Genomic DNA, 16,369 nt, shown 5'->3' on the forward strand with positions numbered 1-16,369 from the left:
GCCATGGTGGAAAAGCAGAAATCGGGTTGCAGTGGTTGGTTCATTCAAGGTTTGAGTTTTAAAGGTTATGAAATGAGCCACCCACAGTGCCTACATTAGCCAGTCTTGTAACACCTACAGGCTGATGTACTGTAATCATAGTGATAGAATACTTCCACATGTATGTAACCAAAACATCAAAATAAGTATTAAGTAGATTTGTGAGAAAAGATTCATGAGAATGATCCCAGGGATGAGGAACTTCAGTTATGAAGATAGATTGGAGAAGTTAGAACTGTTTTCCTTCGAGAAAAGACAGATAGGAGATTTGATAAAGGTGTTCAAAATCATGATGGGCCTAGACAGAATAGATGGAGAGAAACTCTTCCCCTCATATAATGATTGAGATGAGAGGGCACAGATTTAAAGTTATTGGCAGAGGAAGCAAAAGTGATATGAGGAAAAACTTCACGCAGTGAGTGGCTGGGGTTTGGAATGCACAGCCAGAGAGTGTAGTGGAGGCAGGTTCAATTGAAGCATTCGAGAGGTAATTGGATTGTTATCTGAAGGGAAAGAACATGCAGAGTTACAGGGAGAAGGCAGGGGAAGGGCACAAAGTGAATTGCTCTTTCGGAGGGCCAGTGCAGACACAATGGGCTGAATGGTCTCTTCTGCGTTGTAGCAATTCTGTGATTCTGATTCTGTTTATAGAATCCCAAAAACAATCTTATTATAATAAAAACTGAAAATGATGGAAATACTCTGCAGGTTTGGCAACATCTGTGCTGAGAGAAACAGAGTTAATTTTTCAGATTTGATCTTTCATCATGACTGGGAAAAGATGGAGATGTAGCAAGTTTTAATGAAGTGAAAGTGGGGAGGGGGAAAGAAGAAAGCGGAGGCCTGCAATAACTTGGAGTGCAGGAGAGATTAAATGACAAAAGGGAAAATGTGAAATGGAGTGGTAGTTGGACAAGGAACAAAAGATGTGTCTACAGGCAGTGTGAAAGGCCAGACCATGTCATCCGAAAGCAAAGGATAAAAGAGAAATGAGAAAAAAGGAAGCAAACAGGGTAGAGCTTATCTAAAATGTTTTAACTCAATGTTATGAACATACGAATTAGGAGCAGGGATAGGCCATTCGACCCCTCGAGCCTGCTCCACCGTTCAATAAGCTCATGGCTGATCTGACTGTGGTCTCAACTCCATGTTCCACCTACCCCCACAATAACCTTTGATTCCCTTGTTAGTCAAGAACCTGTCTACCTCTGCCTTAAAAATATTCAATGACCCTGCCTCCACCGCTCTCCGGGGAATCGAGTTCCAAAGGCTCACGAACCTCAGAGAAAATTTCTTCTCATCTGTCTTAAATGGGAGACCCCTTATTTTTAAACTATGCCACCCTAGATCAAGTCTCTCCCACATCCTTTCAAAATCCACCCTGTCAAGTCTCCTCAGGATCCAGAAGACTCCTACCAGATCCAGCTTGACTTAAGCTTCATTGGAACATTGGTTAAGGGCAGAAAAGTCAGTGAGAGCTAGGTGGAGAATTAAAATGACAGGAGATTGGAAGTTGAGGTCATGCTTGTGGACTGAACAGAGCTGTTCCACAAAGCAGTCACCCAGTCTACTTCTGGCCTCCCTAAAGTAGAGGAGACTTCATCGCGGGCAATGAATACAGTGTATTAAATTGAAAGAAGTACAATTGTTGTTTTACCTGTTTGGGGCTTTGGATAGTGTAATTATGGTTTTACTTAGTGTGTAATGTACCTTTAAGAATAATACTTGTTAAGGAAGATCACATGATCTTTGGTAACTAGTAGGAGAGTGGCGTGGGCTACCTCAGAGTCAGTGGTGTAGAGCTAGAGTTTGAGTTGAAAGCACAAGTGTAGTTGCTGCTGAGTACTTTGTAAATAAACTTAAAGTTTCCACCCAAGAAGTGTCTGCAGATCAACTCCATCAATAGTACCAACTTGTCTACCACTCACCAACGAACTGGCGACAAGGATGGAATAAAACAGCATTGAACAGAAAAAATCAAGTTGAAAAGAAATCGGCACCATACCTCATCCAGTGATTGTAAGCAGAAAGTTCCGTTTGAATTAAGAAGATATCTACTCTCAAAATGCCGCAATCTGGGAGAATTGATCCTTTCCATCCAGCCACAGATGATTGGTCTCATTACATAGAACGCCTCACATTCTTTTTTCAAGTAAACGAGATTATGGAGGAAGAGAAGAGGCGAGCGATTTTCTTAAGTACATGTGGGAATAAAACCTATGGTTTGATTTGAAGTTTGATGGCACCTAGTGCCTCAGATTCAAAAGATTTCGATTTTTTATGACCTCAGGAAGGGTCATTTTCAACAAAAACCCCCAGTAATGATACAGAGGCTCAAGTTTAATTCAAGGAACAGCGCGCCAGGTGAAAGCCGGGTGAGACAACTGAAGCAGTTAACAGAACATTGTGAGTTCTATACGTCTCTAAACGACATGCTCAGAGGTCGTTTAGTTTGTGGTGTGAATGAGGACACTATTCAGAAAAGATTATTGTCTGAAGTGAATTTGGATTTTAAGAATAGAAATAGGACTGGCCATGCAAAGCTCAGCAAGAGATTCAAAAGCAATACAGGTTGCACAAAATGGTGCCATCCTCCACATTGGGTGGGAAATCCCAGCCGAAAAGGGTGTGAAAATGCAAGACTCTGCCAAGAAGCTGGCTGAAGAATAAAGAAAAATAACTTAGCAGTGAAATCAAAGAATAATTTCAATAGAGATGGAAACAAGCAGTCTTTTAATGATTGGCAGCTTTAAAAAATTGAATGCTATTATTGTCACAGAAATGGACATATAATGAGGCAGTGCAAGGAAAGATTCAAACAGGCTTGTAAACAAAAGACAAAGCCCAATGAAATCTACAACGTAGAAGAGCCTGAAACAACAAACTGACATTTACTCGTTTAATCTGCAAGTTAGAAATACAGAACCAATATTTTTCACAGTGAAAGTTAATGGCAGACCTGTTGAATGGAAGTGGACACAGGAGCTTCCATTACAGTAATTGGGGAACATACCTTCAGATATCTGAATAATGGTGAACATCAATTAAATTTAGAAGAAAACAGCTGCCAAACTAAAAACATACACGGGTGAAGACATTCAAGTCAGAGGCATAAGTAGAGTAACTGTCCATTATGGAAGCCAATTGGCAAAACTACCAGTGTTGGTATTGAGAGGCCTTCTAGGCCAAAATTGGCTAAGGGAAATCAACCTTGATTGGCCACTGAGATTCCAAAAGGAAGCTAGAAGTGTTCCTGTTTTGAAAAAGGACTCAACAACCTGAAGAAACACAAGCTGCTTTATGTCAAAACCTGAAAGAACAGCAGAAGGAACTTGAAGACACCCTGCCTGATGACAGAGTTTGAAAAGAGATGTGCAACCTTCAAAGGTAAAAACAAAACCTGCTGAAAGACCTTCACAAACTACAAGATTCCCTCAGGTCAAAGTTTGTACCTCTGGGAAAGCATGAAGAGAAACAGAAAGAATCCAGCACCTCTCTGAACAAACTGAAGAATGTGTTGGCAGAGAAGACACAACAATGCTCAATTTTCCAGAAGGCAGGAAATACAAAGAGATGGAAGAACTGAAGAATTAGCTAAATGAAGCCAAAGAGGCTTTGGAAGCAAAAGTCACAGAATTTTCCAAGATGCAGACTGATAATGAAATTTTGGAAGATCCAACTACTGAGTTCAGTCAAGTTGAACTTGCATCTGAGAGAACTCTGGCCAATGGTGAAGTCAAAAAGAAGGCCGAGATTAAAGTCTGTGCTAGAAAGAAGGCACGTAGAAAGAAGATGCAGAAATACCGATAGGCATACAAATGGCAGCATACAAATACACTTTTGTACATATGTCTGGCAATCAAATCGCAAACGCTGATGCCCTTAGTCATTTGCCTTTACAAGAAAATGATGAACATGTCCCAGTTCCACAGGAACTTGTTTTATTGCTGAATTTCTTAGATTCCTCATCAGTATGTGCTCAACAGATCAGAGATTGGACAAGTCGGGACCCAGTCCTATCTCAAGTAAGAGAACAATTGCTTCATGGTTGGTCACAGGAGCCCATATCTGACTAAATGAAACCGTACTTCAACAGAAGGCATGAAATAACCATCCAGGATGGCATCTTATTGTGGGCAGCATGAGTGATAGTTCCTCCAAAGGGAAGGGAGCCACTTATAAATAAACTACACAGCGCACACCCAGGGATTTCCCGAATGAAGACCATAGCACACAGCTACCTATGGTGGCCTGGGAGAGTTTAGTGAAGAATTGTGTGCAATGTCACCAACTGCAAAAGTTGCCATCGACAACTCCATTATACCCTTGGGAGTGGCCAGGTAGACCCTGGGTGTGGTTACACATTGACTATATGGGACTTTGCCTGGGAACATTGTTTCTGCTCATTGTTGATGCCCATTCAAAATGGTTGGATATAGATGAGGTGAAGTCACCAACATCAACTGCTACCATTGAGAAACTGTGTCAAAGTTTTGCCATTTATGGACTACCAGAAGTAGTTGTTTCTGACAACAGCACGGCATTCACGAGTGCTGAGTTTCAACGGTTTATCAGCCTCGACAGTATCACTCATGTAAAAACTTCACCGTACGACCCTTCCTCAAATGGACTGGCAGAAAGGGTGGTTCAAACATTTAAGGCAGGCATGAAAAAGCTAACTGGCGGCTCCTTATCAACCAACCTCGCACACTAACTTTTTCATTACAGGGCTACCCCTCGTACACCAACAGCTGTCACACCTGTGGAGTTATTATTGAAATGTCATCTCAGGATGAGATTGAGCTTAATAATGCTGAATTTAGAGGGCAAGGTGGAAAGGAGTCAGGGAAACCAGAAAATTAGACATGACTGGCATTGTCACGAGAGTAAATTTACCACGGGAGAGATGCCAAACGTGAAGAACTTCAGAGAAGGAATAAAGTGGTTACTGAGTGAAATAAGTGGTGACTGGACCTCTATCTTACCACGTGGAGGTGGAAGGCCGGATTATCAGGAAACATGTGGACCATTTAAGGAAGAAAGAAACAAATCACCAAGAATTGATTCCTCCAGTGATCACGACCAGGTCAGTGTTCCGTGTTGAGAGTACTCAGCCCAGAACAGATATGTCTAATGCTCCTGTAGGAGTTGAGGATACAGAACTGCAGGTGCCCACCGAAGCACTAGGAAACTCTGTCACTAGAATGGTTCAAAATTGATAAGGAGGGTATTGAATAGACTGTCTGTACTTAAAGTTGACAAGGCACCAGGACTGGACAAGATGCATCCAAGGATATTGAAGGAAGTGAGAATAGAAATTGCAGGGGCACTGGCCATAATTTTTTAGCCCTTCCTAAGCTCAGGGGAGGTGGCCAGAGGACTGGAGAATTGCAAACATTACACCCTTGTTCAAAAAGGATTGTACGGATAAACCCAGCAATTTTAAGTTTAACTTCAATGGTGGGCAAGATTCTAGAAACAATTATTCGGGATTGAATTAGTAGTCACATGGAAAAATATGGGTTGAAAAAGAAGAGCCAGCATAGATTTCTAAAGGGGAAATTGTGTTTAAGTAACTTGATGGGGTTTTTTGAAGAGGTAACAGAAAAGGTTGATGAGGGTAATGCTGTTGATGTGGTGTACATGGACTTTCAAAAGGCATTTGATACAGTGCCACAAAACAGATTTGAGGAAAGTTATTGCTCATGGAATAAAAGGGACAGTAGCAATGTGGATACAAAATTGGCTGAAAAATAGGAAGCAGAGAATAATGGTCAATAGAAATTTTTTGGGCTGGAGGAAGGTTTGTAGTGGAGTTCCCAGGGGTCGGTATTGGGACCCTTGCTGTTCCTGATTTATATTAATGATCTAGATCTTGGTGTGCAGGGGACAATTTTAAAGTTTGCGGAAGATATGAAGCTTGGGAGTGTTGTAAACTGTGAGGAGGACAGTGTGGAACTTCAAGAAGACATAGACAAGTTGGTGAAGTGGGCAGATAGGTGGTAAATGAAGTTCACTGTGGGTAAGTGTGAGATGATGCATTTTGGTAGGAAGAACATGGACAGACAATATGAAATAAGGGGTGAAATTTTGAAGGGGGTGCAGGAGCTGAAAGACTGTGCATAGATCATTGAAGGTGGCAGGACAGGTGGAGAGAGCAGTTAACAAAGCATATAGTATTCTGGGCTTTATTAATAGGAGCATAAAGTACAAGAGCAGGGGGGTTATGCTGAATTTATTTAAGACACTCGTTAGACCTCAGCCAGAGTACTATGTACAGTTCTGGGCGCCACTTTATAGAAAGGATGCGAACACATTGGAAAGAGTGTAGAAGTGGTTTACAAGAAAAGTTCCAGGGATGAGAAACTTCAACTATGAGGATAGATTGGAGAGGTTGGGACTGTTCTCCTTGGAGAGAAGGTGGCTAAGAGGAGATTTAATAGAGATATTCAAAATTATGAGGGGGCTAGACAGAATTTTTAGGGAGAAGCTGTTCCTACTCATAAAAGGATCAAGAACCACAGGGCACAGATTTAAAGTGTTTTGCAAAAGAAGCAAATGTGACGTGAGAAAAATTTTTTCACACAACGAGCAGTTCAGGTCTCGAATGCATTGCCTGGAAGTTTGATGGAGGCAGATTCAATCGAGGCATTCAAGAGGGCATTAGATGATTATTTGAATGGAAACGCTGTGCAGGGGTACGGGGGAAAAAGGCCAGACAATGGCATTAGGTCATAATGCTCATTTGGAGAGCTGGTGCAGACACGATGGGCCGAATGGCCTCCTTCTGTGCCGTAAAAATTCTGTGATTTTGTTCAGATAACTCCAGAAAAGGAGGTTCCTGACAAAGTATCAGAAATTGTGGAGTTGAGATATTCTATACGAACCAGGAAACCATCTAAAAGACCGGACTTGTAAATTCCTTACCCAGCGTAAATACTATGTTGTCTTAAGTAAATTTGCACTTGTAAATAATATGTATATCCAAATTAAAGGGGGAGGAATGTAGTAATTATGGTTTTATTTAGTATGTAATGTACCTTTAAGAATAATGCTTGTTAAGGAACATCACATGATCTTTAGTAACCAATAGGAGAGTAGTGCAGGCTACCTCAGAGTCAGTAGTGTAGAGATAGAGTTTGAGTTGAAAGCATACGTGTAGTTGCTGTCGAGAGCCTTGTAAATACACTTAATGTTACCGCCTAAGAAGCGTCGGCAGATTAACTCTATCAATTGTACCAACTCAGCCCCCACTCAATAGATAGTGAGAAGGTAGGAAGCAAAATGGCAGGTGTCACATCTCCTGCACTAGTATGGAAAACTGCCATGAGAAGGGAAGGGGATGTTGATGATGACTGAGGACTGGACCAGGGTGTTGTGGTGGGAATGGTCCCTGTGAAATGCTTTAAAAGGAGGGGAAGAATTTTGTGGTAACTTCATGTTGCAGGTGGCGGGAATGGCCAAGGAGGATCTGTTGAAAATTAAGCCTGGTGGGGTGGAAGGTGAGGATGAGGGGAACCATATTATGGTTTTGGGAGGGAGGGGAAGCAGTGAGAGCAGTAGTTCGGGAAATGGGTCGAACATGTTCAAGGATCCTGTCAACCACAGTGAGAGAAGGAAGAGTCCTTGGTCGGGAAAAAAGACTTACTGGAATTGCTAGTATGGAAGCTTACATTGTCAAATAGATTCAACAGAGATGGAGAATGGAATGGTGTCCTTCCAAGGAAAGGGGTATGAGGAAGTGTAGTGAAGGTAGCTGCGGGTATCAATGGGCTTATAGTGAATATTAGTTGATAGCCTCTCGCCTGAAATAGAGAAAGAGAAGTCAAGAAAGGGAAGGGAAGAGTAGGAGCTAGACTGCGAAAAGGTATGAGAAATGTAGAAATTGGAGGCAAAGTTGATGAGACTTTCCAGTTCAGGGTGAGAACAAGAAATGGCAACAATGTATTCACCAATGTACTGTATCAGAAAAAGAGATGAGGGAAGCAGCCTGAATAGGACTGGAACAAAGAATGTTCCACATATCCCACAAAAAAGCAGAAATAGCTAGGATCCATGCGGGTAGCCATAGCAATACATTTTCAGCAGCACTGATTCACTCTACTTCAAAGCTGTCTTGCTCCACAGTCTCATTTCATGAAGAATCAAAGGATTCAACAATTTGCATGTACCAACAGTCCTCCAGATTCTTCTACCCTCTGACCCCATTCTTCCTAATCACACTCTTTGTCATGTATTCATGGCACTCCTTACTCCTCCCTCTCTAGTCCTGAGCAGTATGTCCTTAGGAAAGGCCTCAGGTTCATTCTCTCACACTGCACTTCAACAGATTTTGAACTCAGCACAATGCTGAATTCGTTTTCCTTTGCCTCTGTGCCCACTTCTTTGACAAGAGTCTTGCCCCCTAACAGAGTATCCCTTTAGCTACCTCCAGTATTCTTTCTCCACCTGGACAACTCCCTCTTATACACTCTGAATCTTTCAATTGAGAATGTATGGTGTGATGTTGACTCATCAATTTATCTACTCCCCTTACACATTCCAACCTATCTTTCTCTGAACTTGTAACATTCCCTTCTCTCAGGTCTTGGCCTCCTGCAGTGTTCCTATGAAGCTTAAAGCAATTTCAAGGAACAGCACCTCATCTTTCAATCAGGGATTTTGCAGTCTTCTGGACTCAACATAGGACAGAATTTTTAGCTGAGCGGCCAGGGGTGCACCTGACCCGCTTGAGGGTAAAATGACAAGCGATGACATCGGGCAAGCCCAGAGTGCGATATTTCGGTCAGCAGGCATGCGCAGGAATTGGCAGCGCGCCCGCCAACAATTAACAGGCCCATGAAGGCCATTAAATTAATAATTAAATGGAAAATTTCACTGCCTGTCTTTGCATTTTTTATGAAACCTCATCCATGGGTGGGATGAGGTTTCCAACAGGAATTAAAAATACAATAAAAATGTTCGAATCTCATTTATAACAGAGGGCGCTGGTGAGAAGTGACTGAAGCATTCTGGGAGGTCATCGCAACCACTGTGACTCAGGAGGGAATCGAGAAAAAGGACTCTTGCACTCAACAGGAGGAAGGGCATCCAACAGAGGGTGCTGGTGAGAAGTGACTGAAGCATTCTGGGAGAAGTCATCGCAGCCACCGCGACTCAGGAGGGAATCGAGGAGGACCCACTGTCAAAGAACGGAATAGCCGCAAACATTATATTGCTGCAGTGTTTCCATCCCTCCCTCCTCCTCAAACCTAAAAACAAGAGAGGAAGAGGCAGTGCCTTCAGGAGTGCACCAGACCTGCCTTCTGAAAGTGGATTTTAAAGAAAAAGCAGCTGATTGGTGAGTAAATCCTGGGACCAGACTCGGAGGGATGAGCAACAGAGAGGAGAGTATAAATCTAGCTTACCTCGGGGATACGTGGCCTTGTCTCTAAGGAGCAGACTCGGAGGGAGGAGCACTGGAGTGGTGACCTCGGGGCACAGAGTAACTGAAGCCAAAATTGAAAAAGTGATGTCACAGGAAAGCTGTGACCTGATTGGTTGGTAGGAAATCTGCACCAAATTTGAAAAAAAAAACACTGCAAAGCTAATTAATTAATTATCTAAGTAGAGATGGCTGGGTAGGTGATGTGCTGTAGTTGTATGATGTGGGAGCTGACAGATCCCATTGTGAGCCACAGTGACAATATCTGCAGCAAGTGTTGGTTGCTGGAGCAACTCCGGCTCAGAATTGATGAGCTGGAGTCCGAGCTCTGGATGCTGAGGCACATCCGGGAGGGGAAGAGTTACCTGGACGCTTTGCTTCAGGAGGTGGTCACACCCGGTAGATTAAGTACCTCAAGTCCGGTCAGTGGTTAGGGTCAGCAGGGTGTGACTGCAAGTGAGGCAGGTAGAGGGATCCTGTGTTCAGAAACAGAGGAGCCTCAGCTCTTGACCTTGTCCAAGGTACAAGGTACTTGCTCCCTGTGTGGATGAGGAAGACAGCTGTAGGGAGGAAGAGCCAGCTGACCACGGCACCGTGGCACAGGAGGCCATTTAAGAGGGGGGAGCAAAAAGACAAGTGGTGGTTGTAGGGGATTCTATAATTAGGGGAATTTATAGCATCCTTTGTAAGCAGGATCGAGAATCCCGCCTGGTATGTTGCCTGCCCGGTGCCAGGGTGAGGGACATCTCTGACTGGCTTGAAAGGACATTGGAGAGGGAGGGGGAGGATCCAGTTGATGTGGTCCACGTCGGGACAAATAACATAGGTAAGACTAGGAAAGAGAACCTGTTTGGGGATTATCAGGAACTAGGAACTAAATTAAAGAACAGATCCTCAAGGGTTATAATCTCCGGATTACTACCCGAGCCATGTGCAAATTGGCAGAGGGACGTGAGAATAAGGGAAGTAAACACATGGCTAAAGGAGTGGTGCGGGAAAGAGAAATTCCATTTCGTGGGGCACTGGCATCAATATTGGACAGCAGGGATCTGTACCGTTGGGACGGTCTCCACCTGAACCGATCTGGGACCAATGTTCTAGCGAAAAGGGTAAGTAGGATGGTCAACAGGACTTTAAACTAGAAAGTGGGGGTGAAGGGAAGGGTAAAACTCCAAGAAGTATGACTAATGGGAAACAAAGCAGGTTAGTGTGTGGGGGGTTGGATTCAACTTCATTGAAAATTATGAAAAAACTGAAAAGAAAGGAGAGACCAGGAGAGACTATTAAAGTCTCCAGAACAGAAAATAGGACAGAGTGTGTGGAAAGGTCTAGGAATCTAACTTCAAGCACATCAGATAAAGGGACGACAATGAGAAAGGGGACAGGAAATACAGGTCTGAAGGTGTTGTATCTGAATGCATGCAGTATACGAAATAAGGTAAATGAGCTTGTGGCGCAGATTGAAATTGGCAGGTATGATGTGGTGGGCATTACGGAGACATGGCTGCAAGGGCCTCAGGACTGGGAGCTAAATATCCAAGGATATGCATCATATCGAAAAGATAGGCAGGTTGGCAGAGAGGGTGGTGTTGCTCTGTTAGTAAGAAATGAAATTAAATCAATAGCAAGAAATGGGTCAGATGATGTAGAATCTGTGTGGGTAGAGTTGAGGAACCACAAAGGTAAAAAAAACAAAATGGTAGTTATGTACAGGGCTCTGAACAGTAGTCAGGATGTGGGGCACAAGATACACCAGGAGATAGAAAAGGTGCGTAAGAAAGGCAAGGTTACAGTGATCATGGGGGATTTCAATATGCAGGTAGACTGGGAAAATCAGGTTGGTAGTGGATCCCAAGAAAAGAAATTTGTGGAATATCTACGAGATGGCTTTTTGGAGCAGCTTGTGGTGAGCCCACTAGGAAATAGGCAATTCTAGAATTAATGATATGTAATGAGGCAGATTTGATAAGGGAGCTTAAGGTGAAGGCATCCTTAGGAGGATGTGACCATAATATGATAGAATTTACCCTGCAATTTGAGAGGAAAAAATTGGAATCAGATGTAACGGTATTACAGTTGAATAAAGGCAACTACAGAGGCATGAGGGAGGAGCTGGCCAGAATTGACTGGTAGATGAGCCTAGCAGGAAAGACAGTGGAACAGCATTGGCAGGAGTTTCTGGGAGTAATTTGGGAGACACAGCAAAAATTCATCCCTAGGAAGAAGCAGCATACTAAAGGGAGGACAAGGCAACCATGGCTGATAAAGGAAGTCAGGGACAGCATAAAAGCTAAAGAGAAAGCATACAATGCGGCGAAGAGCAATGGGAAACCAGGGGATTGGGAAGCCTACAAAGACCAACAGAGGACAACTAAAAAAGAAATGAGGGAGAAGATTAAATATGAGGGTAAACTAGCCAGTAATATAAAAGAAGATTGCAAGAGTTTTTTTTAGATGTATAAAGGGTAAGAGAGGCAAAAGTGGACATTGGGCTGGAAAATGACGCTGGAGAAGTAGTCGAGGGGAAGAAAGAAATGGTGGAGGAACTGAATAGGTACTTTGCGTCAGTCTTCACGGTGGAAGACACGAGTGACATCCCCAAAGTTCAAGAGAGTCGGGAGGCAGTGATGAGTATGGTGGCCATTACCAAGGCTAAGGTGCTAGGAAAACTGAAAGGCCTGAAGGTGGATAAATCACCTGGACCAGATGGATAACACCCCAGAGTTCTGAAGGAGATAGCTGAAGAGATAGTGGAGGCGTTAGTGGTGATCTTTCATGAATCACTGGAGTCAGGGAGGGTCCCAGAGGACTGGAAAATCGCTAACGTAACCCCTATTGAAGAAGGGAGTGAGGCAAAAGACGGGAAATTACAGGCCGATTAGCCTGACATCGGTCGTTAAGATTTTAGAGTCCATTATTAAGGATGAGATTTCAGAATACTTGGAAGTGCATGGTAAAATCGGGCAAAGTCAGCATGGTTTCATCAAGGGGAGGCCATGCCTGACAAATCTGTTAGAATTCTTTGAGGAGGTAATGAGTAGGTTAGACAAAGGAGAGGTAATGGATGTTATCTACTTGGACTTCCAGAAGGCCTTTGACAAGGTGCCGCACAGGAGGCTGCTCAATAAGAAAAGAGCCCATGGTGTTAGAGGCAAGGTACTAGCATGGATAGAAGATTGGCTGTCTGGCAGGAGGCAGAGAGTGGGGATAAGGGGGTCCTGCTCAGGATGGCGGCCGGTGACTAGTGGAGTTCTGCAGGGGTCAGTGTTGGGACCACTTTTCACTTTATACATTAATGATCTAGATGAAGGAACTGAGGGCATCCTGGCTAAGTTTGCAGATGATACAAAGATAGGTGGAGGGACAGGTAGTATTGAGGAGGCAGGGAGGGTGCAGAAGGATTTGGACAGGTTAGGAGAATGGGCAAAGAAGTGGCAGATGGAATACAACGTGGGCAAGTGTGGGGTCATGCACTTTGGTAGGAAGAATAGAGGCATAGACTATTTCCTAAATGGGGAGAGAATTCAGAAATCTGGAGTGCAAAGGGACTTGGGAGTCCTAGTCCAGGATTCTCTTAAGGTTAACTTGCAGGTTGATGCGGTAGTTAGGAAGGCAAATGCAATGTTGGCATTTATTTCAAGAGGACGAGAATATAAAAGCAGGGATGTGCTGCTGAGGCTTTATAAGGCTCTGGTCAGACCACATTTAGAATATTGTGAGCAATTTTGGGCCCCGTATCTCAGGAAGGATGTGCTGGCCCTGGAGAGGGTCCAGAGGAGGTTCACGAGAATGATTCCAGGAATGAAAGGCTTAACAAATGAGGAACATTTGAGGACTATGGGTCTATACTCGATGGAGTTTAGAAGGATGAGGGGGGATCTGATTGAAACTTACAGAATACTGAAAGGCCTGGATAGAGTGGACGTGGGGAAGATGTTTCCCTTAGTAGGAGAGACTAGGACCCGAGGGCACAGCCTCAGAGTAAAGGGAAGACCTTTTAGAACAGAGAGAGAAGAACTTCTTTAGCCAGAGAGTGGTGAATCTATGGAATTCATTGCCACAGAAGGCTGTGGAGGCCAGCTCATTGAGTGTATTTAAGACCGAGATAGATAGGTTCTTGATTGGTAAGGGGATCAAAGGTTACAGGGAGAAGGCGGGAGAATGAGGTTGAGAAACTTATCAGCCATGATTGAATGGCAGAGCAGACTCGAAGGGTCAAATGGCCTATGGCTCCTATGTCTTATGGTCTTATAACATGATAGAGTTACATGAGCAGGGACATGTTTTTAACATTTTTAAATTCTTTATTTGTGCCTTTAAAAATCTTCAGCTCCCTAAGGCAGCTTTGTGTCTTCGAGGAGCTTTCAGTGCGTGCACACATGTGCATGCGCATACTTCCATGCTCACCCTCCTCCCGCCCCAACTCAGGCAACGCTTAGCGTTACAGTGCGTGATTCATGCTGGTTGGTCGTTAAATGGCCAATCAGCGTGAAATCGAGGTCAGGACCCAATCGCAGGTGGCAGCCAGCTTCGCGACCACTCCCAAGCCTGCCCAATGAGGTAAAAATCCTGCCCATAGAGTTCAACAATTTTAGATCATAACCTCTGCCCCCATTTTGCTTCCTTTTTGTTTACTGGTTTATTTTATCCTCTCCCGTATCTCTCTTTTTCATTTCCTTTATGATGACAGTTACTCATGATCCTGCTATTCACCCCTCCTCTAGAAAGATCTTTTGTTTCCTTACTTGTCTCATTACCACTTCCTTTGGCACTTGGCCCTTTGTCATTTACTCTCTCCTACCCTCCACCCTATCACAGTTCTTCCCTTTTTTTCCCACTCACCCCCTCCAACCACCCTTTCACTTGCGCAAAACCTATTACATCTCTGACTTTCCTCAGTTCTGATGAAAGGTCACAGACCTGAAATGTTAACTCGTTTTCTCTCTCCACAGATATTGCCAGGGCTGCTGATTTATTTCCAACATGTTTTCTTTTTATTTCAGATTTACAACATTCACAGTATTTTGCTTTTGCAAGATAATCTTATGCCCTTGAGGACAGAAAACAAACTTGTGAATTAAGAGTGGTTCCGTGGCTGTGAGCATTTTTCCAATTGAATTAAGTGTCATTTCATGTAAGCTAAATGCTGGAGATGTTTTTTTTGACTCTACAAGGTTTATGCATTCTTCTCATTGTATCATTCAGCACTGTGACTCAATGTATTTTGTTTCGTGTGATGACTGAAAGCAGATATCCTGAAGATAGAAAAAAACTGTGTTAGCCACCAAAGGTCCCTCTGCCCTTTTTAACAAGGAGAAAATGGAAGTCCAAAATACAGAGCAGGTCAGTATGCATTTGTAAATTGTGATGATGTGATGACTCATGCGCTTGGAAAAGTCTTTATTTTCTTTCATGCGATGTCCCTTTAAGAACAAATGTTCTGGGGAGTATTTTGAAAGCGGGTTAATTGGTTTCCTCATTATGACATTATTAGGTTCCAAGAAATGCCCATGTGACTTGGAGTTGCTATGGGGATGAACAGGTAAGAAGCAAAGGGTAAATAGAAAGCTAATTGCAGCAGGGCTGTGTTTCATCCCTTTTTTTTCCAGTTTGGCAGTTTAGAAGACTGAGAATTCATGCAAAAACAAGCTAGGCTGTCTATTGAGTGGAAGAGTTTTCTTTTTGACACTCTTTGCACAGATCCTGGTGTTGAAGCAGGTCTCTTGGAATAGAACTGAGACCGTTTCCTGTGTATTATACAGTTGGAAAGGACAAAACACTGAAGACAGGAAGAGTGAAGTACCAATTTCTGCTATTGAAGTGGGGACAGAGCCCAGCTGACAGTGTAAAGGAGTCAGAGAAGGGAGTCTCTGGGAATTCTATACCATCAGGACTGTTGTGACCCGAGTGAGAGAGGGTTTGTAGACTTGCGCCTTGGTGGTGATAACAGCATTCGGGGATTTCTGATGGAATACGGCTGCTGGCAAATGCATCTCGAGCTGAAATGATTGGATGGGAAGTTAAGAAATTCTACAAAACAGAGGCCAAGTTGGACTGTGAGATTGTTTGTGGTCCTACATTTGTGCAGGCTTGTAATTATGTGATTATCATTGTTGTATCGATTATTTAAAGTGAAATTTAGCTCTTTGAATTATCTGCTGCTGCTTGTAGCTACTCCTACCAGAAGATCTGCTGTCAGGGTATATTCTTCAGCTGTTAATTAATGTTTGATTTACAGTGATTTTAGTTGGTTTGTTACAGTAAAAGTTTTTAAAAATGAAATCTTGTCCCAGTGGTTTTCTTTCCATTGGCATCGTGGAGATTCCTCTTTTTAAAAAGTTATCGGTTTCTACAGGGATTGTAACAAAAGCAAAAGGACAGATTAACGGTTCAGATCCGTACCCTTCTTCAGTTCTGATGAAACTTGCACAGGCAGTAGCAGAGCTGGGTTTTGCTGATTTGGGAGGGTTAGTGTGTTGGCTTGGCAGGAAGGGGCTGATCCTGGATTTGGGGTAAGTGGAGTTTGGTGACACCACAACTGCAGAGGGCTCACTTTTGGCACGTGCAGTTGTAGTGCCTGTGATGTCACTGCCACCGATTTTCTATGTAGCTGCATCAATGATGGTGCAGAACAAGCTCAGCAGGAAAGAAATTATACCTTGAACCAGGAACTGCAAACAATGTTATATACCCTTCTCTTAAAAGTCCTGCCTTGTTAATAAAAATGGTAATATTTAAGCAGATTGAGTATTCAGTGATGATTATTGCACAAGATTGTGATGGCTCCTGAGATAATCATTTCAAGATGTGACTAGAATACTCCAGAAAACAGTGCTTTTCTGATCTCATGGGAGACTGGTAGGTACTTTGACCATTTGAATGGACAGAGTGTTGTTTTATGCTGTA

General features: G+C 43.2%; 1 protein-coding gene and 1 long non-coding RNA gene across 4 annotated transcripts in view; one reads left to right on the forward strand and one right to left on the reverse strand.

Moving 5' to 3' along the window:
* LOC121276311 (GMP reductase 1) overlaps nt 1-16,369 on the reverse strand; it is a 112,646-nt gene that overhangs the window by 14,379 nt on the left and 81,898 nt on the right. The window contains exon 9 of one of the 3 annotated variants that reach the window (XM_041184579.1): nt 14,629-14,718. The exons of the other annotated variants lie outside the window; for them this stretch is intronic. Coding sequence (XP_041040513.1) covers nt 14,661-14,718 — 58 coding nt within the window. The 3' untranslated portion in view covers nt 14,629-14,660. Of the gene's footprint in view, nt 1-14,628; nt 14,719-16,369 lie in introns of those variants that run through there. 3 annotated transcript variants of the gene reach the window in all.
* LOC121276312 lies at nt 14,544-15,711 on the forward strand. The gene is made up of 3 exons (XR_005942644.1): nt 14,544-14,597; nt 14,714-14,806; nt 15,164-15,711. It is a non-coding gene; the product is annotated as an uncharacterized LOC121276312 (long non-coding RNA).

This window comes from Carcharodon carcharias, chromosome 3 (genome assembly GCF_017639515.1).
Source record: "Carcharodon carcharias isolate sCarCar2 chromosome 3, sCarCar2.pri, whole genome shotgun sequence".
NCBI lineage: Eukaryota > Metazoa > Chordata > Chondrichthyes > Lamniformes > Lamnidae > Carcharodon > Carcharodon carcharias.